This window comes from Danio rerio, chromosome 16 (assembly GCF_049306965.1).
Source record: "Danio rerio strain Tuebingen ecotype United States chromosome 16, GRCz12tu, whole genome shotgun sequence".
In the NCBI taxonomy this organism is placed as follows: Eukaryota; Metazoa; Chordata; class Actinopteri; order Cypriniformes; family Danionidae; genus Danio; species Danio rerio.
In genome coordinates this window covers 49,914,842-49,941,578 of record NC_133191.1, presented here as the reverse complement: position 1 = coordinate 49,941,578, position 26,737 = coordinate 49,914,842, and the positions used below count along the sequence as shown (strand labels likewise).

At 36.0% G+C, this 26,737-nt stretch overlaps 1 protein-coding gene across 46 annotated transcripts in view; it reads right to left on the bottom strand.

Annotated features, from left to right (window-relative positions):
• Positions 1 to 25,855, bottom strand: part of syngap1b (synaptic Ras GTPase activating protein 1b) — a 242,814-nt gene extending 216,959 nt beyond the window's left edge. For 42 of the 46 annotated variants that reach the window (XR_012391298.1, XM_068213845.2, XM_068213844.2 and 39 more), the window contains exon 1: positions 21,602 to 21,868. Coding sequence is in view for 42 of the 46 variants with exons in the window: in XM_068213845.2 (XP_068069946.1) it covers positions 21,602 to 21,623 (22 nt within the window). In the remaining 4 variants the exon portion in view is untranslated. Of the gene's footprint in view, positions 1 to 21,601; positions 21,942 to 23,473; positions 23,559 to 25,743 lie in introns of those variants that run through there. The other 4 variants (XM_073924455.1, XM_073924465.1, XM_073924466.1 and 1 more) reach the window with 2 other exon arrangements.
• Between the last annotated feature and the right edge of the window lie 882 nt (positions 25,856 to 26,737).

Below are 26,737 nucleotides of genomic sequence, written 5' to 3'. Positions count from 1 at the left end.
TATGCATGGCAAAAACTATTGCTCAATATCTCAAAATCATTCAGAACGCAGACAGAACTTTATAATTCCTAGGTGACGAAATGTTTAAGAATTAACAATAATAATAGCCTACTCATATTAACCTTTATTTTACGTCTAAAGAATCATGAGAAAGAATCGTGATCTTGATTTTAGGCAAAAAAAAAATCGTGATTCACATTTTAGCCAGAATCGTGCAGCCCTAGCAGTAGCTTTAATAATATTTAATACAACTAATGCATAACAACATATTTATATTTATTTTCTTTTGTTAAACTTTTTTATCACGTAGAATGACTCTTAAATCACTTCTTTTATACTTAATGAAGGGGGTCTTCCACAACTCAGTTATTTTTTTAGGTGGTCCTTAGCATACAGAAAGCTTACAAAACCCTGGACTAGTGGTCTATTAAGTGAAGGCAGCTTCAACTGGAGGGAAGAATGCCATCGTGTTACATGATAAGAGCTGGAGCACCACCTCGAGGGTCTCTGTCATGTTGAGCTGCACAAACTGGAATAATCATGTGTCTCCAATGCATCTCGCTTCAGTCTCAAACCTACAGCACTAAACAGACATAAACACTGCTGCCAGATGCTGTTACTACATGACATTCTCTCAAACCTACTTCAATGTCAAAATCTTGAATGTTTGCTGGATGTCCATTGAATAAATCAGATGGTTTCGGATAGATCTGCAAACATTTTTTTGCTATTTCTGCGCAGAACTTTGACTAAATAAATAAAGAATCTGGGGATTTATTCATTCCTTCATTTTCCCTCGGCTTAGTCCCTTTATTTATCAGGGGTCCCACAGAGGAATGAACAGCCAACTCATCCAGCATACGTTTTACACAGTGGATGCCCTTCCAGCTGCAACCCAGTACTGATAAACATCCATACACATTAGTTTATTCAATTCACCTATTGCGCAAGTTATTGGGCTGTGGGGGAAACCGGAGCACCCGGTAGAAACCCATGCCAACACAGTAAGAACATGCAAACTCCACACAAAAACTCCAACTGACCCAGCTGAGACTCAAACCAGTGACCTTCTTGCTGTGAAACGACGATGAGCCGCCACCGTGTCGCCATCTGGGGATGTATGCAGAATGATTTTGGGAGTATAGTAACTAAAAACTTAAAACAAGAAATAAAAAATAACCTTTTTAAGTTTTTATTTAAGGTTTACAATGTAAATGAATATATTTACTCACAAAATAGATCTACTACAAGACAGAAAATATTACTTTACAAACTTCATTGTAAATAAATCATGTAAACATTTGCATACTAGTTAATAATATTACTGAAATTAATATAAAAATGGAATAAATGTACATTTGCATAAGTAAATATATTTACATATACATAGATCTACTACAAGACAGAAAATATTACTTTACAAACTTCATTGTAAATAAATCATGTAAACATTTGCATACTAGTTAATAATATTACTGAAATTAATATAAAAATGGAACAAATATACATTTGCATAAGTAAATATATACTGAATGATGGATTTAAAAATGTGCATATTTCCGCACATGCAGATTCCGTGTGGATAAACCTATAATGATAAACGATAGCTGCTTTTCCACTATCGTGCTGAACCGTTTATATTTAAAGTGCTTTTAACAACTGGATACATTGAGGTGGCATTATTCTCATATTATTCCAATTCTCCAGACATTAAAAGGACTTAATAGTATTAACAACTTGTTTTCAGTAAGTTTCAGGTAAACATATGCCAGAATAGTTGGCGGTTCATTTCGCTGTGGTGACCCCTGATATATACTAAGCCGAAAGAAAATGAATGAATGAATAGTATGAATTTGTACTAGAGCTGTGCAAAAAAAAAAAAAAGTTGATTAATCATCTTTTTAAACTGACGGTTGGGTTTAATGGTGGGGTTTGGTGCTACACCTCCTTTTAAAAACGTATATTTTCATACGACTGATCTCGTAAATTTTACGAATAAGCGACTAAACTGATACCTCGTAAGATCAGCCTGGTAAAACTCACTCAAATCAATTCAGTTTCTTCATTTATGGCAAGCTGAATGTGAGTAACATATGGGGAATAGCATCAAAGTTAAAACCAAAACACAAAATTCTGAAAACATGAATGAATATGAAAGCACGAGGAGAAAAACTTCAGTATCAACACATTTTTTTTCATGCAGAGCTGCAGACACGTCTTTACAGATGAATCCTGCACGCTTATTATCCTTCCTGAACTCATTTAAAGGCGCCGCATTAGTCACTGTAAACAGATCCTCATGCACACATGCATTATTTACAAGAACAGTTACATGCTAGCAAACTAAAACTTAATCAATTGTTGAAATGCAAGCAAACACTGCAGTAAAAATCATTTATATCAGAAAAACTGCAAAACAAAAAACAAGACCGAACTGTCAATTAGAGTCATGCAAAAAACCCTAAAGGCTGCAGATTTGATTAATTCCTTAAGATAATATTCAAAGGATAATGAATGCTTCTAATATCTTTCCACTCCCAAAGCACCTGAGTGTTTTGATGAAAATATGGAAATCTGACATGAATTAGAGCCATAGGAGTCTATGAAAGAAATCACCTCTGTGGAGACATCGCTCCATCACTAATGCAGCCCTGCAATATTAATACACAATTCCCATGGGCTTTATTTATTCAGATCTCATAAAAGAACACACTGTTTCACTCTTCCAGATTAAAAGCATCACTTTTTTATTGATTATATTTAGGGTTTGTGATTTGAGCAAAGTCTTGAAATCAAGCGGTTGTTTTCAGTACTGACATCAAGGATAGATTAATAAATAATAATCACTAAAATAAATGAAGTATTGTTATAAATAACTCTTAATCATGTTGATAAATGTTTCTTTTTTCACAAGGTTTTCTTTATGTTTTCTCCTAATATGCAATTAATTAAAATGACAAATGTTAAAGTTGAGTATATATGTTATTTTAAAAACTATCCTAACTTTGTATTCTTACATATGAGCAATTCCAGCGTTATGGATGTGACATTTGCAGTAAAAACTCAAAACATAATTTCACACAGAAAGTATATGTTGACATTATATCGAAACTTCTGTTTATATTTTCAAAAACAGCTCACCACAGAGTTCTGGGAGCAGAAAAATATCAATATGTAAACATGTTTTATATTTTAAATTAGGAAAATAAACATGCGTTATGGATGTGACAAAAAAAGTTTGCGAATTTACAGTCAACAACAGATTATTTAGAAATTCTGACAGTTAAACTGCACAACCCAAGAGACACAAGTCGGCTCACTATAGAATTAAAATGATTGATTTTATTTTATTTGACATTTTTGCATTTATGAAGAAAAAGTGTCGTTATGGATGTGACACATCTCCGTTATGGATGTGACAGCTGTGAAATTGCCACTTGTGTGATTTTGGCAAATTAAATATAATAGTTTGAAATACTGACAGATACCTTTACGAGTATTTTTAAAGTACTGCAAAAAACTCACAAACACAAAAAACGTAGAAACGGTTATTTTGATATTTTTTATTTTGGTGAAAACTGCATTATTTTTTTATGACAAGGTTGACATTTGCATGGAATTGCCCATATACAGTTGATGTCAGAGTTATTAGCCCCCCTGTTTATTTTTTTCCCTAATTTCTGTTTAACGGAGAGCAGATTTTTTCAACACATTTTTTAACATAATAGTTTTAGTAACTCATTTCTAATAACTGATTTATTTTATCTTTGCCATGATGACAGTAAATAATATTTGACTAGACTATCAAAAAAAATCTAGCTTAAAGAGGCTGATATTTTGTCCTTTAAATGGTGTTTAAAACTGCTTTTATTTTAGCTGAAATAAAACACATAAGGGTTTCTCCAGAAGAAAAATATTATCAGACATACTGTGAAAACTTACTTGCTCTTCAATTGTATACATGACAATTGTTTCATATTTAAATCTCTTTATAATATCACACTTGTGTATTTAAAAGTAAATATATATATATATAATATATATATATATATATATACACACACACACACACACACATATATACATACATACACACACACAAATATACACACACACACACACACACACACACATATATATATATATATATATATTGTTTTATTATAATTATTCATTCATTAATTTTCTTTTCAGCTTAGTTATTTTATTTATAATTATAATTAATTATTTAATTGTAGATAATATTTTATCTGTGATATAAATGTAAATAAAAATCATTTGGATGAAAATGTTTATATTTAGGCTTATCTATCAAATGTCATCATCAAAAATAGTTTCATATTAAAATGTCTTGATAAGATGGAAAATATGCTTTTTATTTTACTGAGCACCAAAGTTTTAATAGTGTTTTTATTTTAGATACTTTCATTCATTCATTCATTCATTCATTCATTCATTCATTCATTTATTCATTTTCCTTCAGCTTAGTCACTTTATTAATCAGGGGACACAGCCGACTGCCAACCCAGCCAACTGACCCAGCCGAGGTCGACACCAGCCACCTTCTTGCTGTGAGGCGATCGTGCTACCCACTGCACCACCGTGACGTCTTTTTATATATTTTATTTTTATATTTTGGAAAAGAAAATATTAAAATAAATAATTTTAATAAAAACATGTATTATCAAAGACCATAGAGGACATGCCTATACCACACTGAAGGTCCTCCTAATCATGTATTTCTAGCTGACCATCAAAACCCTGCAAACACCCTCATAGCATGAATACACATAGCATTACGAAGGCATGCATGTAGATTAAACCATTTAATCAATGCTATAATTAAATGCCAGTATGCAGGGGTCCATTGGCTCTGCACTGCCCAGGCTGCACGTACTGTACTGTATGTGTACACTTGATTACAGTCAATTACAGTGCGCTTCATTCTTCAGTAAGCGGCAGTCTGCCACACTCCACCTACCTACTGCATCTGTCATCTGTCTCTATGTGCTAATACTGCAAAAACTCGATCTTTTACATGATATCTGCCGCACTTCAACCCTTGAAACAAATGATTTTGGACACTTGAGCCATACTTAAAGTGTCACTGCCTTAGATATAAAAAAAAGTGCATCTGAAAACAAATTATGCTTAAGCTTTTTATAGGCTTCTTTTCACAGCTTGTAGTATTTGCATTCATATTTGCATTGCAAAATAGGAATGGGATATTTTATCATTAGCAATATAGAACTTTTTTATAGAACGCAAAATTACTCATTATGTTTTGTGTGAATGTGTAAGGAGGTTGCTTCAAACTTCTGATTGGCAGCTTGATGTATATAGAGTCACATTTGGACAGCTTCGAAACGATAGTTTTAATCTATTTTATTTGCTTTAACGTCTCTGAAGGCAATGCAGTGGTGCAGTAGGTACTGCTGTTGCATTACAGCAAGAAGGTCACTGGTTCGAGCCTCGGCTGGGACAGTTGGCGTTTCTATGAGTTTGCATGTTCTTCCTGCGTTTACGTGGGTTTCCTCTCGGTGATCCGATTTCCCCCACAGTCCAAATGTAACGGAGGCCAGCTAGTGTGTGCTGTGCAGGTAAACCTCACTCCACTGACCTCTAAAGGTGCTCTAGCGACAGACGCTAGAGGCCATGGTATTTAGCCTCCTTGGTATAGCAACTGACTCCCATGCGGAAGGTCGCTGGTTCGATCCCAGCTCGGAGCGGGTTGGGTGGTGTAGGACCGGTGGGGTTACACAAAGACATGTGGTACAGGTGAATTGGGTAGGCTATGAGTGTGAATGAGTGTGTGTGGAGGTTTCCCAGTGATGGGTTGTAGATGGAAGTTCATTCGTAAAAACGTGTTGGATAAGTTGGTGGTTCATTCCGCTGTGGCGACCCCAGATTAATAAAGGGGCTCAGCCGAAAAGAAAATGAATGAATGAATGAACGAATGAACGAAAGTCTTTGAGCTAATACTGTTGTTGATCAGCGCCACCTACTGGACTGATTACTTTAAAAAAATGTGATCTAATAGGAATGAAAAACAACATCTGTAAGTCATTTACCATTACCGTCAGATGGCATCTTGTGCCATTTAAAATGGAGCATGATCATCGCTAAACATTTTCTCTTTTTTTGAATATAACCAACACCAACAAATGTAATTCACCAAAATGTTTGACACACATAAGTACTGTCTCGGCTGCACAGTGGCGTGATGGGTAGCACGATCACCTCACAGCAAGACGGTCGCTGGCTCAAGCCTTGGCTGGGTCAGTTGGCATTTCTGTGTGGAGTTTGCATGTCTTCCCTGTGTTGGTGTGGGTTTCCTCTGGGTGCTCCGGTTTCCCCTACAGTCCAAAGACATGCACTATAGGTGAATTGGGTAAGCTAAATTGTCCTTAGTGTATGTGAAAGAATGAGTGTGTATGCATGTTTTCCAGTGAAGGGAAGGGCATCCACAGCATAAAACATATGCTGGATAAGTTGGCGGTTCATTCCGCTGTGGCGACTCCTGATTAATAAAGGGACTAAGTCAAAAAGAAAACAAATGACTGAAATTACTGTCTCACACACTGATTAAACGAGTGAAAATAAAGTGGCATTCTGAAATGACTGAAAAACACGATAAATACAACACAAAAAAACAAACTAAAGAAACAAACTCTCCCAATTAGAATCAACAAAGGGAAAGTAAAAGTACACAATATTAATACTACTTAATAAATTACTACTTCTGAGAAAATTAACTCTATATGCAGTAATTTAAGTCCTTGTAATGTGTTACTTTACACCTCTGTGTATAAATATATAGAACATTTTATACACTCACCGGCCACTTCATTAGGTACACCTACTAGTACTGGGTTGGACCCCTTTTGCCTGTCTTAATCCTTTATAGCACATTCAACAAGGTACTGGAAATATTCCTCAGAGATTTTGGTCCATATTGACATGATAGCATCACACAGTTGCTGCAGATTTGTTGGCTGCACATCCATGATGCAAATCTCTCCTTTCATCACATTCCAAAGGTGCTCTATTGGATTAAGTTCTGGTGACTGTGGAGGCCATTTGAGTACAGTGGACTCATTGTCATGTTCACTGGTTTCTTGAACCAGTCTGAGAGGATTCACGCTTTATGACATGGCAAGTTATCCTGCTGGAAGCAGCCATCGAAAGATGGGTACACTGTGGTCATAAAGGGATGGACATTGTCAGCAACAATACTCAAGTAGGCTGTGGTGTTGAAACCATGATCATTTTATACTAACAGGCCCAATGTGTGCCAAGAAAATATCCTCTACACCATTACACCACCTCCACCAGCCTGAACCGTTGATACAAAGCCAGATGGACACCAAATTCTGACCCAACCATCCAAATGTTGCAGCAGAAATCGAGACTTATCAAACCAGGCAACGTTTTTCCAATCTTCCGTTGTCCAATTTTGGTGAGCCTGTACGAATTGTAGCCTTAGTCCTTGTTCTTAGATGACAAGATTACTATCTGGTCTAGTCTTCTGCTGTTGTAACCCATCTGACTCAAGGTTGGACATGTTGTGCGTTCAGAGATGCTCTTCTGCAGACCTCTTTTGTAGCGGGTGGTTATTTGAGTTATTGTTGCCTTTTTATCAGCTGGAACCAGTCTGGCCATTCTCCTCTGACCTCTGTCATCAACAAGGCATTTGCACCCACAGAACTGCCACTCACTGGATATTTTCTCTTTTTCAGATAATTCTCTTTAAACCTTAGAGATGGTTGTACGTGAAAATCCCAGTAGATCAGCAGTTTCTGAAATACTCAGACCAGACAGTCTGGCAACAACAACCATGCCACATTCAAGGTCACTTAAATCACCTTTCTTCCCCATTCTTGTGCTCAGTTTGAACTGCAGCAGATTGCCTTGACCCTGTCTAAATGCCTAAATGCATTAAGTTGATGCCATGTTATTGGCTGATTAGAAATTTGGGTTAACGAGCAGTTTGACAGGTGTACCTAATAAAATGGCCGGTGAGTGTAAGTATAAATTCACTTTCTTTTTTAGAGAACAAGACTTAGCAATTTGAAATCATTTAGTACATGGCTGTTTGTTTGTTTGTTTGTTTGTTTGTTTGTTTGTTTGTTTGTTTGTTTTTTGAAGTCTAGACGTTATCCCCTGTCAGAAAGTGGCAGACGAGCATCTAAAAAAAAGTGAGAGTCAAACAAAGTGGTGTTTAAAAAGCCAAATAGTGAGATGCAGAAATCTGTTGGTATCTGGGCAATTGAGAGCGGTTGGTGCGTTTTTCCTCCCTGAAGATTCTCTAAAAGTTGCTGAGGCACAGCTGTAGTTTAACGGTGTCAGCTGGCCAATGCTCTCAGCATAAGAGCTTTAAATATAACTCTCACTGATGGCCGTCTCCAGTGAAAACGAACGCACGGACTCGCATTCGCTGGCCTCGCGCGGAACGAATGGCTCCTCGGTGTGAGATGCCACTGTGTAGGCTTCATATAACTGTATTAATTTCAGTGCAATTATATCATAAGCTGCTACATCAGCATGTAATTTGACACAGAGGAAAAGTTCAAATCCCTCGCAGGCTAGTTAATGGAAAAAAGTTCAAGGTATTAGTCATATAGCAGGCCTACATTACAAAGAACAGAGTGAAGTACGCTGAGAGTAGTGATGCTACCAATTTAACTACATGCATTTGTCAGTAGGGCCACCCTGTACATACACTCTTGGGGTGCCAAACATCGTTTTCAACTAAGCACTGAAAACTTTTTGATGAATTTTGGTCATTTATTTATCCGATAAACAAAAAACTATTTGGGACTTTCACTTTATCATATTAATGTAACTACAGAATTGTGATTTTGAGCAAACAAAGGTTAAATATTCCCCTTAATAACAGTCAAATGAAAGCTACACTGTAAATAAATATCTGTTAGGTAACAGTTTGCGTATTTAGTGTTCACTGTTGCACCGTTTGCACTATGGGATGTTGATCGCTGCTCTGCCTGCTCTGTTTTTGGTGTTGAAAATTCAACTCAACACTTTAAGCAAAGAGACTTTTATTGACTATCAGCTAAAGGATTTTAAGCAACAGTACACCTACACATAGGCCTAATATTATTAGTGTTATTTAATCATATGTTTGTTAATTAACAATAATATTAGGCTAATCATATTAACCTTTATTTTACATCTACAGAATTGTGAGAAAATTGTGATCTTGATTTTAAGCAAAAAAAATCATGATTCACATTTTAGCCAGAATTGTGCAGCCCTACTGCTAAGTGTAAAGATGAAAATAAAAAATGCTAAGCGCATCTTTGGTTCCTTTAAAACACAGGTGTCAAACTCAGCTCCAAAAGGGCCGCAGCTCTGCACAGTTTAGTTCCAACCCTAATTAAACACACCTGATCAAACTAATTGAGTCCTTCAGGCTTGTTTGAAACCTACAGGTAAGTGTGTTGGAGCAGGGTTGGAACTAAACTGTGCTGGGCTTCGGCCCTCCAGGAATTGAGTTTGACACCCCTGCTTTAAAAACTACTACATCATTGCAAAATCTGGAACATTTCTAGTCCACATTCATTTGTAATTGAAAAAAAAAATGTTTCTTTAGATCATGAAAATGTTCTTTTTACCAAAAAAAGCTTCACAGAACTATAGCATCAGTATGGAAAAAGACAAGTGCATTACACATTGAGTGTGGTCACCCATACTGTCAAATGTACAGAGATGTTTTTTTATGCCCAATCTGTTCTACATGCAGAACTAAATATAAGGTTTGTTGTTTACTCATCTTCAGGCAAATGATTTCTTCAGCAGAACAATAAAGATGACTTTTAGCTGAAACTGTGAACTTTCCTAATTCATTAAATGCAAGTCAGTGACTCCCAGCACTTTGACAGTCAAAAAATAAAAACATAAATTAACAGTGCATTAATAGCTCCTGAGCTGTAATGAACTCAAATAATGACATCTAAAGTCTCTGTATTCATTTTGTTTTGGTTTATTATACTTTTTTTGACTTTGAAAGTGTCAGTAGGAATCACCAATGACCAGGATTCCAGCTAAAAATATTCTATAATATTCCACTGATGTTTAACATGTACTGTACATCTTGGATTTCGAATGAACTATTCATTTAACGCTGGTAAAGAATAAAAAACGTGATAGTATGTTAGAACACAATTCATTAATGGGGATTCATTGCTGACTGGGTGTTTATAGAAAACAATCTAGATACAGTATCATTATTCACTTATATCAAGAAGACCAACTAGATTTTCACATTTTCTGAAGAAAATGTGACTGGTGCTTAGCCATGCAAAAGTCACGCCACACAAAGCTAGACTGTTGTGGGTGGTTGCCACGTCACTGCTATGCAGTTGCTAAGGTTTTCTGAGTGGTTTTTTAGCACGTTACTACAGTATATGATTGCACGCCCTCTATAATATAGCAGATTCCTATAGTCTGTGGGTTTAAAAACCTGCCACTGAATGAATATGACAAAAGTAACACTGAATTCAACAATCTCATGAAGATGAGTCTCTCACCAAAGTTTAATAAGGTTAGTTTGTTCCCCGAGTATAGCAACAATAAAAAAATGATGCTTGCCTTAGCAGAAAACACCAATTAACATGTTCTGTTCATTACACTGACTTAATACTCTTCTGTTTAAATGCACCAAAGTTTGACGTTGTAAATGATTTTGAATATTTAATACACATCATTCAAAATGCAGAGAAATAAAATACTTAAAAATAAAATACTCAAAAAAGTACATATATATATATAAATTAATAACAATAATAATAAATAAAATTGTCATTAATAATAATAATAATAATAATAATACATTAATAATAATAATAATAACAATACATTAATAATAATGATAACAATAATCCACTGAATATAAATAGCTATAATAATAATAATAGTAATAATAATAATAATAATAATAAAATTAATAATAATGACAATAATAAAATTAAAAATAATATTAATATTATTAATAATATTAATAATATTAATAATAATAATAATAATAATAATAATAATAATAATAATAAAATTAATATTAATAAAATTAACAATAGTTAATAATAATAAAAATAATAAGAATAAGAATAAGAATAGTATTAACAGCAATAAACTTGTTAATCTCTTATTATCAAACATTCAAAACAGTTATTTGAATATATATCTGTAGTAGGGCTGCACAATTAATTGTTTCAGCACTGATATATGGCAATGTGCGCATCGGCAAGTCACATCGCAGGACATACCATGTTGAGTTGGGATTATAATTAACTAAAAATCACACCTCATTACACATGATTTGCTGAATCATTTTGATTCTAAATCAACAATAATCTATTAATGTGATTTTTTTCACTCAGATGTTTCTTTTAAGGCTTGTGACAAATTTAAACCATTTGGGAACACGAAATGATAAAGTTTTCCGATTCACTAAAGTTTATTCATTCATTTTATTTTCGGCTAAGTCCCTTTATTAACCAGAGGTTGCCACAGCAGAATGAACCGCTAACTTATCCAGCATATGTTATTATGCAGCAGATGCCCATACAGCTGCAACCCAGTACTGGGAAACAGTCATGCACAGCAACCTTCTTGCTGCGATGCAACATCGCTACCCACTGCGCCACTGTCTCACAAAGATTAAATGAGCTTAATTGTTCATCAAATGAGGACTATACAGTGTTTATTTAGATTTGATACTTGAATTTCTTTAATTTCTGTAATATTCCTCCAAAAACCATAAAGCACTGTTTATTGCATTTTTATCTGTGCTTTAATTTTTTTATAACATTTTTATATATTTTTTTGGATATATTTTATACAGATGCACTTCTCTACAAAATCATCCTGATCAAAAACTGTGAATTCTTCCCCAACAGTTACTTAAGTCATATTGAAATTATAATCATATTGCAATATTCTGTATATCATAGAAATACAAAATATCACAATGTCAGTTTTACTGAATATATATATATTTAGTTTTGGACATACAGAAAGCGACTCGCGTCAATCAGCCGCAAAATATTACGAACATTCAGAACATCACACAGTGTCTGCAGAAGCTGTTTTTTGAGGAGACAAGTAGAAATTATCAGTTTGTTTGACCTGGCTAAGTCCCGCTTGTCACCAAGGTACAATACATGAGACACACACACACACACACACACACACACACACACAGTTGAACGTTATGAAAACGACAGTTTGTTGTACAGTTAGCGGGTCATTTCAATTATTTGGTACGATTGCATTCATATCAGAAGTGAACCATACCAGAGTTCACATGAACTGTACACCAGACCACCTCTTTCAGGCGGGCTCGGGTACGGTTCACTTCTGAAATAAATGCAATCCTACCAAAAAAAAGTATTTGGTACAATTGCATTCATATCAGAAGTGAACCGTACCAGAGTTCAGAAGACACGTACACACTAGCTAAAAATACCGTACTATGATGTCAAACGAACCCGGACGGGACCAAAAGTGCTAGTGTGAAGATCTCAGCACCCACACAACATACTGTAAATTATAAATGATTGTGATTTGCATGTTTATTAATCCTTCAAATCTGTGTTTGAAAAACACAAAAACTGAGAAAGAGATTCAGTCTTTAGTCTTTTGTAAGGATGCTCTGATTGATCGGTATCGGCCGATAATCCCATGGATCTCATGAACCATAATCCCATTTCATGATTCGATCGGCGCTCGCTGATCTCATGAACCAATCTCAGGTGTCGTTTACGAGTGTACAACCCGGTTATACATCCACAGTGCTACAACATGTGAGCAATGTTATGTTAATAGTAATCGTCAATAGTACTTTTTTTAACCTTTTTTTATCTGTTTTATTTTTTTGTAGAGCTTTAATTTATCTTTAATTTATTCATTAGGTAAGGCGAGATCTCATACATAGAGAGAAAATGTGCCTATGCAATGGCAAAGTTATATAAAGCTTGAAGCATCAGAATCGGGACTTGGTATTAGCACAATGACAAGGTATCGGTACTCAGTATTGGCTGCAAAAATCCTAGTCTTTTGAGTTAGTTATAAACTAACAAACAGTCAAATAACACAGAAGTACTGTGTAACAGTTTATAGTTAAGATAAAAGCACTGATGTTTATGGTAAAGTCACCATCATGTGCTCAAAAATGAAAATTGTAGGCAGTGATTACATTATTTAACCAATAGGTGGCGACAACCAGCCATCAAGAATACGCCACTGAATAATTCTTCAAAAATGACACATTCAGCAATGAAACATGAAGTTTTATGAGTGAATGACTGAATCATTTATTGAAAATGAGACTAAAAATAAATATGGGTTGCACAAATTATCATGTCAGATTTCTACATTTATTGTTATCAGCAACAATAGTAGTAAACGTAATTTTTTCACAATACTGAATGTTGAAGTTTTCTTTTCCAAAACCAAAAGTGTCTTGCAGTGCTGTTTCTGTAATTTCTTTAACTGATCCAAAAAATGGTCCGATCCGTGACTAAAAATCCATAATGTGATCTGAACCGTGAGATTTGTGTAACCACTAGATAAAACCAATCAAAATGGGGAGATCATCTTTTCTACAGGTGCCTGTTAAGTCAAACTGTAGGCTAAACATTTGAGCGTAATTGAATTACTATAAGGCTGACTTTATATAAGAGAGCATTTGCTTAATTCTAGCAAGCTTCTCGTGTGGTCCTGGTGTGAATATTAAAACCCCAGAGTGCATTGAACTTGATTTATTCTGCAATGCTGCGGACCAAGTGAGTCAGAAGCTCTGTTGCAAAGCCGTGAACTACCGAGCCAGCATTTTAAGGCATCGTCTTGATATATTTTCTGAAACTAAAACAGTGTTTTATGTGCATTTTAGAGTGTTGCATGGCAAGCTTAGCAAAACGTTGACACCAAAAGCTACTGAAATTATAAGCATTAAAATCTCCCACGTGCACGTGATTTCTGAAGCTGCAAATAAAATAAGGTTCACTCAAGTATTTGCTTGAAATGTTTACATTTTATTCAGTATTTCTTGCATTTCTTTGTACCTGTTTGTAAAATTTAGCACTAATTACTGTACACTATGATAGTTCAAAGAGTGCAATGTATCAATAATGAGGAGTTTAATGAATATGAAGCTCTGCATCTGCTGTGTTTATTCATCAGGTCTCTGCTCAATATCATGGCTATGCTAATGAGAATGCAAATACACAAATAAAGGCTGATGAACTTTGACTAGTCTTACTCACAGTCCGTTTACTCAGTGTCTGACACATAATGCACACAAAAACCAGAAAGAAATTCCCTAATCTGTCTCCATACAGTCCTTAATGACAAAATGTGTTATTTACAACATCATTGAAATACTGAACATGCAGTTAACTCTTATATTAAACATTTAATTTCAGTATATATATATTTTTGCAAGTTCTATTTGGTTCTTCAATCTGATTGGCTAATAGCAAAGCGATATTCTGCAAATAACAGCACCCCATCACCCTTGTGTACTCCACCCACACACAGCGACAAGCAGAGGACACTCTACAGTTTGACAAATATTGCATCTGTTAGACAACATAATGTACTTTTGAAGCTTTTTTAGTCGAGAATGTAGTTATTAGATTGCAACTATGCAGTTAATTTAAAAGGAGAGTGCCTAATTTAAATATTTATAATTACAGAGATTCAGTGTATCGGCAGCTATCAGCCTGTCTGGGCAAACCAAAGAAAGTGATGGTTGACGTTCCACCCTAAGATGGTGACAAAGACCACATAGTAAGTCCTTAAGGGAAGAAAAACGCAATGTTTGTTTCAAACTACAGCTGAAAAAAATCTATATAAATCAGGTAAATGACATTCTAAGTGGATCTCTCTTTTGTATTTTGTATTTGCTGTATTTATACCACAGAAACTGGTAGTGTTTGCTTTGCTTTGGCCTTTTCGGGGTTAATTATTATGATGTCCTGATTACAACAGAGAAATACTGGGAAATCTCTGTAGACTGATGGCATTTCATGTTGTTCAGCCTTATCATCTTAAAATGTCAGCAAAACCACCTGTTTTGTCATAATTTTGGATATTACGCTAGAGAATCATTCAAATACTAGCTCTAAAGTGACGTTGGTGAATGAGCAATGGTTTCTGCTGTTCTGACGGACAGCTTCAGACGTGAATGAATGCGGAAGAATGTAGTTCCTCGTACAAAAGGATTTTTGAGACTCTCCGTGTTTGATTTTCTTTTTAATACACACGATTGTGCCGTCAAACTGTTGCATAAACGCAATATCACACTTATAGCAGTGCGATATGGATGTATATCGGCACTGGTGGCATTATGGCACTCTGCAGCCTCTAGCCAACGCACGCCTTCCACCAGTTCCGACATACAGCCATATCCCACTGCTACGAGGTAAATATTGGCTAAACAATACACAGATTGAGCATCAATATCGCAATGTGTGTATCTGCAAATGTCACATTGCAGGATTAGGTTATTTATTAAAGATATAATCCATAAAAGATAAAGATATAATTAAATATATATATTTTAATTATTTATACAATGATGACTGTTAGACTCTTTCCCAGTGATGGGTTGCAGCTGGAAGCACATCCGTTGCATAAAACATGAGCTGGATAGGTTGGCGGTTCATTCCGCTGTGGCGACTCTAGATTAATAAAGGGACTAAGCCGAAAAGAAAATGAGAATGACTGTTAGACTCCCCCTGTTTAGTACCGTTTATTTACTGTTTATTTTGCTTGTAATCTATTATAATTTATGCAGATCCACTGCATAGAGAAAGACTTGATCATCCCAGTCAATCTAAATTAATGTCAAATACAGCTATTTAAGTCATCTAAAGAAATTATATTCATATTGCAATGTATATTGCAGTAAAACAAAATATTGCAATGTCAGATTTTTCCAATATGCAGCCCTATTATTTATATATAAATATACACAGTGCTCAGTATAAATAGTTTTTAAGCGATTTTATTAAACAGATATTAAAATCAAGAGTTTGGTCTATGAACATATTTAGGAATAGAAGGATAATACATTTAATTCAAACAAGTTATAGCAAAAAAAAAAACTAAAAGTTGCAATATATTTTTATGTTTCTCTTGATTTTTCCTGTTTATTACAATATTATTTATCATTTTCCCTGACATTAGCCCCTTTCACACAGTGATACCGGTAAATATCCGGAAAATTTACGGAACGACTTTACCGGTATATACAAAAAAGCGCTGTTCACACAGGCGAGGACGTTACGGAAATTTTCCGGAAAAGAGCATTCACACATCTATTCCAAAATACCGGTAAATTCTGACATCATTCACCACAAATGAGCTTTAAACGGCTGCGCTTGTATTTGTAAACATTTGACTAAATTACAAACTCTTTAGATGATCAATATTGTAAACAACTTTCACTGGATCATATTCGCATGTCGAGATGTTCATAATATGTGCGTGTGCTGACGCTCACAGGCTGTTTCATGGGCACACGCAAAGCTTGAAGGTAAACAAACAACGGCTTATCATAAGCATCTTATCGATGATTATTTGCACAGTTGGCATTAAGAAGAACATATAGACGTTGTCTGACTAACTTCTAGCAGCTAAATGTTTCTGGAAAAATATTCAAAGGCTTTTATTCTCACAAACCGCGCGGACGTAAATGCGTCTGACTGTTGTGATTGGCTAAAGCAGAAGTCTTACGTCAGCACGTTCTAGACGTGCACGAGCTTATTCCGGAAATCTTCCTTCTGCGTTCACACAGCGCAGCATTCCGGCAAATTGCCGGTAATGTTACAACTTCTCTTTCCGGAAAATAGCCAGAACGAATTTACCGGTATTTTCAAAAAGGACCTGTTCACACATACAACCTTTCCGGAAAATTGCCGGTAATTTTCCGGAAAGGTCTGTATGTGTGAAAGGGGCTATTAACTTGTGTGTACAAATATTTGGACTATAGCCCCTTTCACACATACAGACCTTTCCGGAAAATTGCCGGCAATTTTCCGGAAAGGTTGTATGTGTGAACAGGTCCTTTTTGAAAATACCGGTAAATTCGTTCTGGCTATTTTCCGGAAAGAGAAGTTGTAACATTACCGGCAATTTGCCGGAATGCTGCGTTGTGTGAATGCAGAAGGAAGATTACCGTAATAAGCGCGTGCACGTCTAGAACGTGCTGACGTGAGACGTCTGCTTTAGCCAATCACAACAGTCAGACGCATTCACGTCCGCGCGGTTTGTGAGGATAAAAGCCTTTGAATATTTTTCCAGACACATTTAGCTGCTAGAAGTTAGTCAGATAACGCTTATATGTTCTTCTTAATGCCAACTGTGTAAATAATCATCGATGAGATGCTTACGATAAGCCGTTGTTTGTTTACCTTCAAGCTTTGCGTGCGCCTATGAGCGCCTGCACAATTATGAACATCTCGACATGCGAAAGTGATCCTGCGAAAGTTGTTTACAATATTGATCATCCACAGAGTTTGTAATTTAGTCAAATGTTTACAAATACAAGCGCAGCCGTTTAAAGCTCATTTGTGGTGAATGATGTCAGAATTTACCGGTATTTTGGAATGGATGTGTGAATGCTCTTTTCCGGAAAATTTCCGTAACGTCCTCGCCTGTGTGAACAGTGCTTTTTTCAATATACCGGTAAAGTCGTTCCGGAAATTTTCCAGATATTTACCGGTATCACTGTGTGAAAGGGGCTTATGACAGTTTTGGCTTTGGTACATATTACACTCTGAAATGCCGTGCTGTCATAACCCCCACCTTCTTGCTGTTAGGCGCCTGTGTTAAGCACTGAGCAACGGTGTTGCCCTAAATCAAATATATTTCTTCATATTTTCCTGAATATCAGAGTATGACTGCTATCACACAACATTTCACCAAACAAGAAGTTGATCTCGAGTGTGCTATATTTTAGACGCAATAATTTAAATGTTGTGCCAATAAATAATTGTGCGCCCCATAGCTGTATTTAACTCCTGATTTCATATCTGTACAAATCCAATGATTCAACGACCTTTTCATAAAGACTGAATGAATGAATCATCTGTTCTGAATGGATCGCTTGAATGAACAATTAGTGAATAATTGATACCTGCTGGTGTCAATCTATTCATTACAAGCAGCAATAACCATTTAAAAAAATACTCGAGTCGGGAAAAAGATTTTGCCAAAATTGTACACTCCACATTTCCCACAATTATTTAGCTAGTTTTATTCAAAAACGTCATATAATTAATTCATTTATTATTTTCTTTCAGCTTGGTCCCTTTATTCATCTTGGGTTGCCACAGTGGAATGAACCGCAAACTTATCCAGTATAGGTTTTACACAGCGGATGCCTTTCCAGCCGCAACCCAGTACTGGGAAAAATTCATACACCATCATACACACACACATCCACTATGGCTAGTTTAGTTATTCAATTCACCTATATCACATGTCTTTGGAGTGTGTTGGAATCTGGAGCACCCGGAGCAAACTTCACACAGAAATGGCAACTGACCCAGGCAGGACTCGAACCAGCAACCTTTTTGCTGTTAGGTGATAGTGCTAACCACTGAGCGACCGTGTAGCCCTATCATACAATTACTATTATTTTTTTAGTCTTATATAGTTTACATAAACCTGCCGATTAAAAACACAAAAAATCAACTGGATTGGTATATATATCTGGCAACAATCCCAAAAGAAAAAAGGTACAAAACTATCACCGGGATGCTACCTTTTCTAAAGCTTTTGAACCTTTTTATTTATTAGAATGTAGGGCTGGGCGATTAAAAAAATGTAATTCCTATAATTATTTTTCATACTAAAATAATATTGAATAACTATATTATTTTGATATAAATTGTTGATGCTTCCAGATTTAAAAGAGTACCCCAACAATGACTGGAGGCACAAAAATTAGAGGGTTCATTAAATGGTATAACATATTTTTGGCCAGATATAGATATGAACATGATTACAAATGTATATGTACAGAGTAGGGCTGAACGATTTATCGAAAAGTAATAAAAATCGACATTCATAATAACCTATAATCAATCAAATTTTTCCAGGTCGATTTTTTTAAATTACTTTCCCTAGTGCGTGTGGAGTAACGTGACCTCACTCTGTTAAGGTATTTTTACCTTTGCGTCAAGCACACACGTATGTTGTAGCACAGCCTTCGCGTGGTCACATACCCATGCACCTCTCAAAAAGTTATACTACATGTCGCGACAACCCATAGTGCTAGCTTTGTGATTGGTCGGTTTGATTTGATAATGGTGACTAGCGTTACGCAGTTCGTTTTTCAGCCCCGCCACGGAGCGCCATCTGATTAGTTTTATGTTAAATATCATTCGAATGTGCGCGTCCGGTGTGTAATACTTTAAACTGTCATGTGCGCGCCGACGCGACACGGCCCGCACATGACAGTTTAAAGTATCACACACCAGACGCGCACATTCGAATGATATTTAACATGAAACTAATCAGATGGCGCTCTGTGGCGCGGCTAAAAAATGAACTGCATCCTGAGCCGTGGCCGGGCGCCGCCAACAGCCGCCGACAGCCGCCGACTTGCGGCGCCGGTGTGTGTATCCTGATAGAAACCTATGCTTAGAATTATAAAATGCATGGCGCTGTGTGGCGCTGTGTGGCGCTGCGCGGCGCGCCGCCAAGCGGCGCTTCTGGTGTGCGGCCTGCTTATGTCTGTTTCTCAGATATGGGTTGCAGCTGGAAGGACATCTGCTGCGTAAAACATATGCTGGATAAGTTGGCGGGTCATTCCGCTGTGTCGACCCCTGATTAATAAAGGGACTAAGCCAAAAAAAAAATGAATGAATTAATATAAATTTTAAAAATTAAAATCGGCCAATAGGGTCTTGTTTTTCATTTTGACAGGAGATTAATTAGCTTACCCCTTTCATTGGCAGATTATTTGGCTTGTTTAAGAAAAATTCACTTTATTTTGGCATTTTATTTCTCAAAACAAAACAATTGCTTGTCTTGAAAATGCTTGTATTAAAGCTGCAGTGTGGTTGCCAGATTGATGAAAGATGGCTGAAAATTCAGTACATGCTTAAAAAAAAGTCTACAGGTTATCCCTGTTATTAACATATATTGTTATCGTGATTCGATTTAATATCGTTCATCTGTTTATCCCTATGGTAATATGCTATCTATTAGACTAAACTTAGCCCACTTTTGGTGTTCCTTCTTCACCGATAACTCTCTTTTACAGAAAATATGGTATTCTGTACAGCACTGTCCATATTCTGAATCTGCAGTGACAGTAAAATGTGCATTTAGACATCAATAACAAGCAGAAACGTCTTGAAATTGACATTACAGCATTACTTTACATTATAAAATTGTTAACCTACATTTATTATGATACATTTCTTTAGACTATAACTGTTGAAAGTGTTCCAAGAACACCAAAACAATTACTCTCCCCAATAGAACAAACATTAGAAGAAAATCCCATCAGCCAACCATATTAGAAACAGCTAATGTGAAAATCACACGCATTATATTCCCATAAAAAATCAATTTCCACACTTTAACTTTGAACCGACAGAGGTCAGTCATCAGGCAAGTTATACTCATCATCTCAATCCTCCTTCCTTCTTCATCAGATCATACAGTAAAGGCGTTCCTTTGCTGTCCTCAAACACATTATGCAATAACCTAACCTGCTGCGCTCAAATGTGCTGAACCGACATGATTTCACATTCAGCACAGCCTCTAGAGTGACTATTAATATTACATGCATAAAAGAAAATTATGAATGGATAGTCAGTGTTCCTTGCTCGAGTATATAAAACAGCAATATGCTATTTGGAAACTATTAACGTTAAGTGACTGTTGAAGTATTGATGCGCCTGCCTATTGCGGATTAGTCACAGATGCAATGGCTTTAAAGGGATAGCTCACCCAAAAATGAAGATCCTGCCATCATTTACTCACCCTCCACTTGTTCAACACCTACACTTTGAACACAAAAGAAGATATTTTGGGGGAAAAAAACTGAAAACCTGTAACCATTGACTTCCATAGTAGGTAAAGCACATACTATGGAAGTCAATGGTTACAGGTTTTACGCTTTTTTCAAAATATCATGTGTTCCCCAGAAAAAAAAGGACCTCATATAACCAATTGAGGGTTAGTACATAGTGAGTACATTTTCATTTTTTTCGGGTGAGCTATCCCTTTAAGCTCATTCCCTCCAAAGCAGTGAGTCAACTATACTTCAGAAAACTCATCCACAATTCGAGATACTGTAATTCCACTATAACCACACTCACTCTCTGTCTCACACACACATACAGAGACCCTCTGAAAACGTTTTGCGGCAACTTAAACTGTAAAATGTCAGGAGGAGAGCAGAAGGGTCTCTATATCCCTCACGAGCGCGCAGAAAGTGCTAAAATGACAGCAATCCTCCACCTGCATCACTGAGAGCCTCAGCATCAGTGTTACTCTGGCGCAGGAGGACACTGAGGGAGGATAAACCGAGGGTGCAGGCAGCACAAACCCTTACCTTGAAAGGGAACATATGACATGTTCCAACGGCATTGAACGTGCTCTCAGTGTCTCTTCAGTCTCTCGACATGCGAAAATATCCTTCAGCAGTCAGAGGAGGCGAGCAAAGCCCGTGTGCTCGTGGACTGCGTCGACGCTGGAGCGATATTCCCGTGACGCGAACAGAGAAATGGAAATAAAATCACCGTCCATGGTCGACGAGAGCCATTGGAATGGTTAGAGCCCGTGTATCGCATCACATATCACACACGCGCAAAACAAGAGTGATGGAGAAGAGGAGAACGGAGGGAGAGATAGAAAAAGAGAGGGAGAGAGAGAAGGGGGCGGTGAAGGGAGCGTGCGCGCGCGTGTGGATGTGTGTGTGTGAGAGTGTGCGCGCACGCGTTTGCCAGTGTAGATCGATCTAAAAGCCAATGAATGTCTGTAAATGTGACGTGATATAGGCTAATATACCAATAATCTTCATCATATATATATATATATATATATATATATATATATATATATATATATATATATATATATATATATATATATATATATGAGCAATATCACACGAGTAGCAGTGCGATATGGCTGTATATCGGCACTGGTGGGAGGCGTGCGTTGTGCCCCCACCAGTGCCGATATACAGCCATATCGCACTGCTACGAGTGTGATAATGTGTTAATACAACAGTTTGACGGCATAATTGTGTATATAAAAACAAAATCAAACATGGAGAGTCTCAAAAACCCTTTTGTATGAGGAACTACTTTCTTCTGGATTCAAATCATAAGTTGACAGTTGAGCAAGCATCTTTTAAACTTTAGATTTGTAGTGTCTGTTATTTGCTGGCTGTATGTGGGCGGAGTAATACACAAAGGGTAAAGAGGCTGTAGGAGTTCTGATATTGCAGAATATCTCATGGCTATCAGCAAATCAGATTTGAGAATCAGACACAACTGTTGTATATATATATATATATATATATATATATATATATATATATATATATATATATATATATATATATATATATATATATATCACCAAAATGATCACATATTAATCAGATTAGCCTACTATTCCATTACTGTGGATTCTGAAGTTACACAGTAGATGTGAAATATTGGTCAATTTTATCATTTTACATTCAAAGTGCATTTATTTTATTAGCTATTTTTATTTTGTGCTCTATTTTTGAATGCGTGACACTTCTAATAACTTTCAAGAAATCCTGAAAACAGTTTGATGTAGTAGGCATGGGACCAAAACTGGTTTCAAGGTTTACCGTGGTTTGAAAAAGATCACTAAAATAGTTGTTTTAAATGTTTATTAAAATCTAATAAATAAATAAATAAATTAATAAATAAATAAATATATATATATATATATATATATATATATATATATATATATATATATATATATATATATATATATATATATATATATATATATATATATATAGGGAAAATGTGTCGTTTTTTACCCAGAAATTAAAAGGAGATATTTTAGAGCAGTGATAACAAAACCAAGATACTTTTATCCAAGGTTATCATACCGTCAGAATCTCACAGCGGCCCATGCCTATAATGCAGTTTTAAAGGGCTTTGGAAAATGTATGCTCTTTAGAAATAGTAATAGCTTATTGATATAACTGTTTGCCCCCCTGAAGCGCTGAATTTGTATTTGGTGGTATTTTGTTTTTCAGTGAATCATAACCAGAACTTTTTTGGGCCAAGTTACGGGTGACCCTTGTAAAATTTCTTAATGGATTAAAATTTATGATTATATGCACTCTCCCCATTGAATACATATTTATAAAATCATGCACAGATTTTAGCTTGTAGTTCACACAAAAGTCTTGAAATAAGCATACACTCACCGGCCACTTTATTAGGTACACCTTACTAGTACTGGGTTGGACCCGCTTTTGTCTTTAATCCTTCATGGCAAAGATTCAACATGCACTGTAAAAACAAAATGACAAAAAGTCAAGACAACAAATACATTCATGTTGTGTTAATCAGATTTGAAATTTTTTGTAGTTTTATTTTAAAAATATACAAAGTTGAGCTTAATATTTTTAGTCAGCTTGATTGATGCAAGTTGAGATGATAAAAAAGTTAATTTGATTTAGCTAAAAAATTTAAGGCAGCAACATTTTTTTTACAGTGTGGTATTGGAAATATTCCTCAAAGTTTGGTCCATATTGACATGATAGCATCATGTAGTTGCTGCAGATTTGTCGGCTGCACATCCATGATGCGAATCTCACGTTCCACCACATACCAAAGGTTCTCTATTGGATTGATTTCTGGTGACTGTGGAGGCCATTTGAGCACAGTGAACTCATTGTCGTGTTCAAGAAACCAGTCTGAGATGATTTCCGCTTTATGAAACGGCACGTTATCCGGCTGGAAGTAGCCAACAGAAGAAGGGTACACTGTGGTCATAAAGGGATGGATATGGTCAGGAACAATACTCGGGTAGACTGTGGCGTTGACTCGATGCTCAATTGGTACTAATGGGGCCAAAGTGTGCCAAGAAAATATCCCCCACACCATTACACCACCACAACCAGCCTGAAGCGATGGTACAAGGTAGGACGGATCCATGCTTTCATGTTGTTGATGGCAAATTCTGACCACAACATCTGAATGTCGAAGCAGAAATCAAGACTCATCAGACCAGAAAATTTGTATGATAAGGTTAATATTATTAGCCCCTTAAGAATACAGAAAAAACACTCCAATGACTTGCCTAATTAACTTAATTTGCCAAGTTAACTTTTATTAACCTGGTTTAAACTTTAAAAGCCACTTTAAATTGTTTTTCACCTCAGGCCATATCCAGTTGAAATAGCTAGCACATCAGTTGCTACCTGTTTTCTTGGGGTCATAAACAGCACAACACTTTTCTGTTTATGGTGTCTACAACAAATATGTAAATACTTATTTTTATTTTATTTCTTATTTGTTAAAGTCAACAATGCCCATATTGAACATAAGCCATCTAGATGCATATATTTTTTGTTTACTTTATTTCCCACTTATTTAAAGGTTCTTCCATTCTCTTCTGTTGAAATGTATGTACCATAAGCTCTTGTAAACCATACACACAAACACATAAATCCTTGTGTGTTTGCACACACTTGGTGTATAAAGCTCATTCTTATTCTGCATGTGTAACTTGAAAAATTGCAAAATTGATTGTCATCATTTTGACTGTCAGTTGTCAACTTTTTAATCAATATTTCCTTTTGTATATTTCTGGCTAAGGTATAAGCCCTCTAAAGACATAAGTTTTTTAGATTGGCTACAACAAATCAATGACTTGCCTGCCTTATAACAACCTGTCTATTTAACCTAAGCCTTTAAATTGAAATTTAAGCTGAATACCATGTTAAAAAATCACTAGCATACTGTTATTTAGGCCACTGTCATCATGGCAAAAGACAAAGTCTTGGTAAAAAAAACATGACAGAAATATGATATATGAAATATAGCACAAGTTAAATATTGGATGTTTTTGTTTTTTGACCAGGACTAGATTAAGATCAAGAGTTTGAGAATACAATGGTGTAATAATGTAGCAATTAAATAATTCCTGAAGATGGCGGTAAGGCAACATAACTGATGCAAACTACTGGTAAACCTTAAGAAGAAGAATTATCTGTAGTCTTTAAAACGATTAGGCTTAGCCATGGACACAAAACTTATAATAATATTTTCATTAAACGACATAACTGTGCAGAGATCGACAACTTGTACTACCATACATTCATGCATCCATTTCTGTTGAGATGGTTGAGATTCTCCAGACCTGAAACTAGGCCTGCTGCTGTCAAGGCAACCCGAGCCAAAATGGCGTTCAACACAAACACTGGGAGATTTACATTTACTCACTTAGCAGATGCTTTTATCCAAAGCGACTTACAAAAGGATAAAAGATAAAAGAAACACTTCAAATCATCAGAAAGTATTAGTATATAGTTGCTTTTTTTGTATGGGTCCATTTAATTCTTTACCTCTTCGACAAGTCTATTATGTTATTTCTCCGAAATACTATAATTGTAAAACATATAATAAGCCATAGTTAAACTTCTAATAAGCGATATTAACATTTCCCTGAATGTGATACAAGTTTGCTCACCTGTTAGAGGAAGCGGGCGTTCGATGGTCAAACACTGCTGCCATCTGCTGGATACGATTACACACACATCTGCCTCTCACAGTGTTGCCACAAAGCTGACTTTTTTCAGCCCAAATGCACAAAAACGCGCAAATTTGTTCAACCAGACATGTTTTAATGACATAATTGAAATTAAAACCCGCCAAATCTGGCAACATTGATCTCACAATTCTTGAAAAAGTTAACAAAAAATAAACAAAATGTACTTATTTTATTGAATTGTTTTGCTCATGCATGTGAAATAACGTTCTTTGTGGCTTTTTAAAATTTCGTTTATTTGCTGAAAAAAAGTTAAACCAGCCTAAACTGGTTGGCTGATTTTAGCTGGTTGATCAGCATGGGTTTAGAGGGGTTTTAGCCATTTCCAGTCTGGTCTGGAAGACCACCCAAAACCAATTTAATATAGCCTGGTCAAGCTGGTTTTAGCTCATCCAACTGGTATTTCAGCCTAACTAGCTAAGACTGGAAATTGCCAAAAGCCTCTTAAAATATGCTTGTCAACCAGCTATGTTCAATTTAATAGGCTGGTCAAACTGTTTTTTAGCTCATTCAAACTGGTATCTCAACCTGAGTAACTAAGACCAGGCTAGAAATTGCCAAAAGCCTCCTAAAACCATGCTCGTCGACCAGCCAAAACCATAGGTCCAGTTTAATGTAGGCTGATCAAGTTAGTTTTAGCTCATTCCAACTGGTATCTCAGCCTGATTAACCAAGACCGGGCTGTAAATTACCAAAAGCCTCGTAAAACCATGCTCGTCGACCAGCCAAAACCAGCTAGGTCCAGTTTAATGTAGGCTGGTCAAGTTAACCAAGACCAGGCTGGAAATTGCCAAAAGCCCCTTAAAACCATGTTTGACCAGCCAAAACCAGCTAGGTTCAGTTTAGGCTGGTGAAGCTAGTTTTAGCTCATTCCAATTGGTATCTCAGCCTGACTAGCTATGACCAGGCTGGAGAT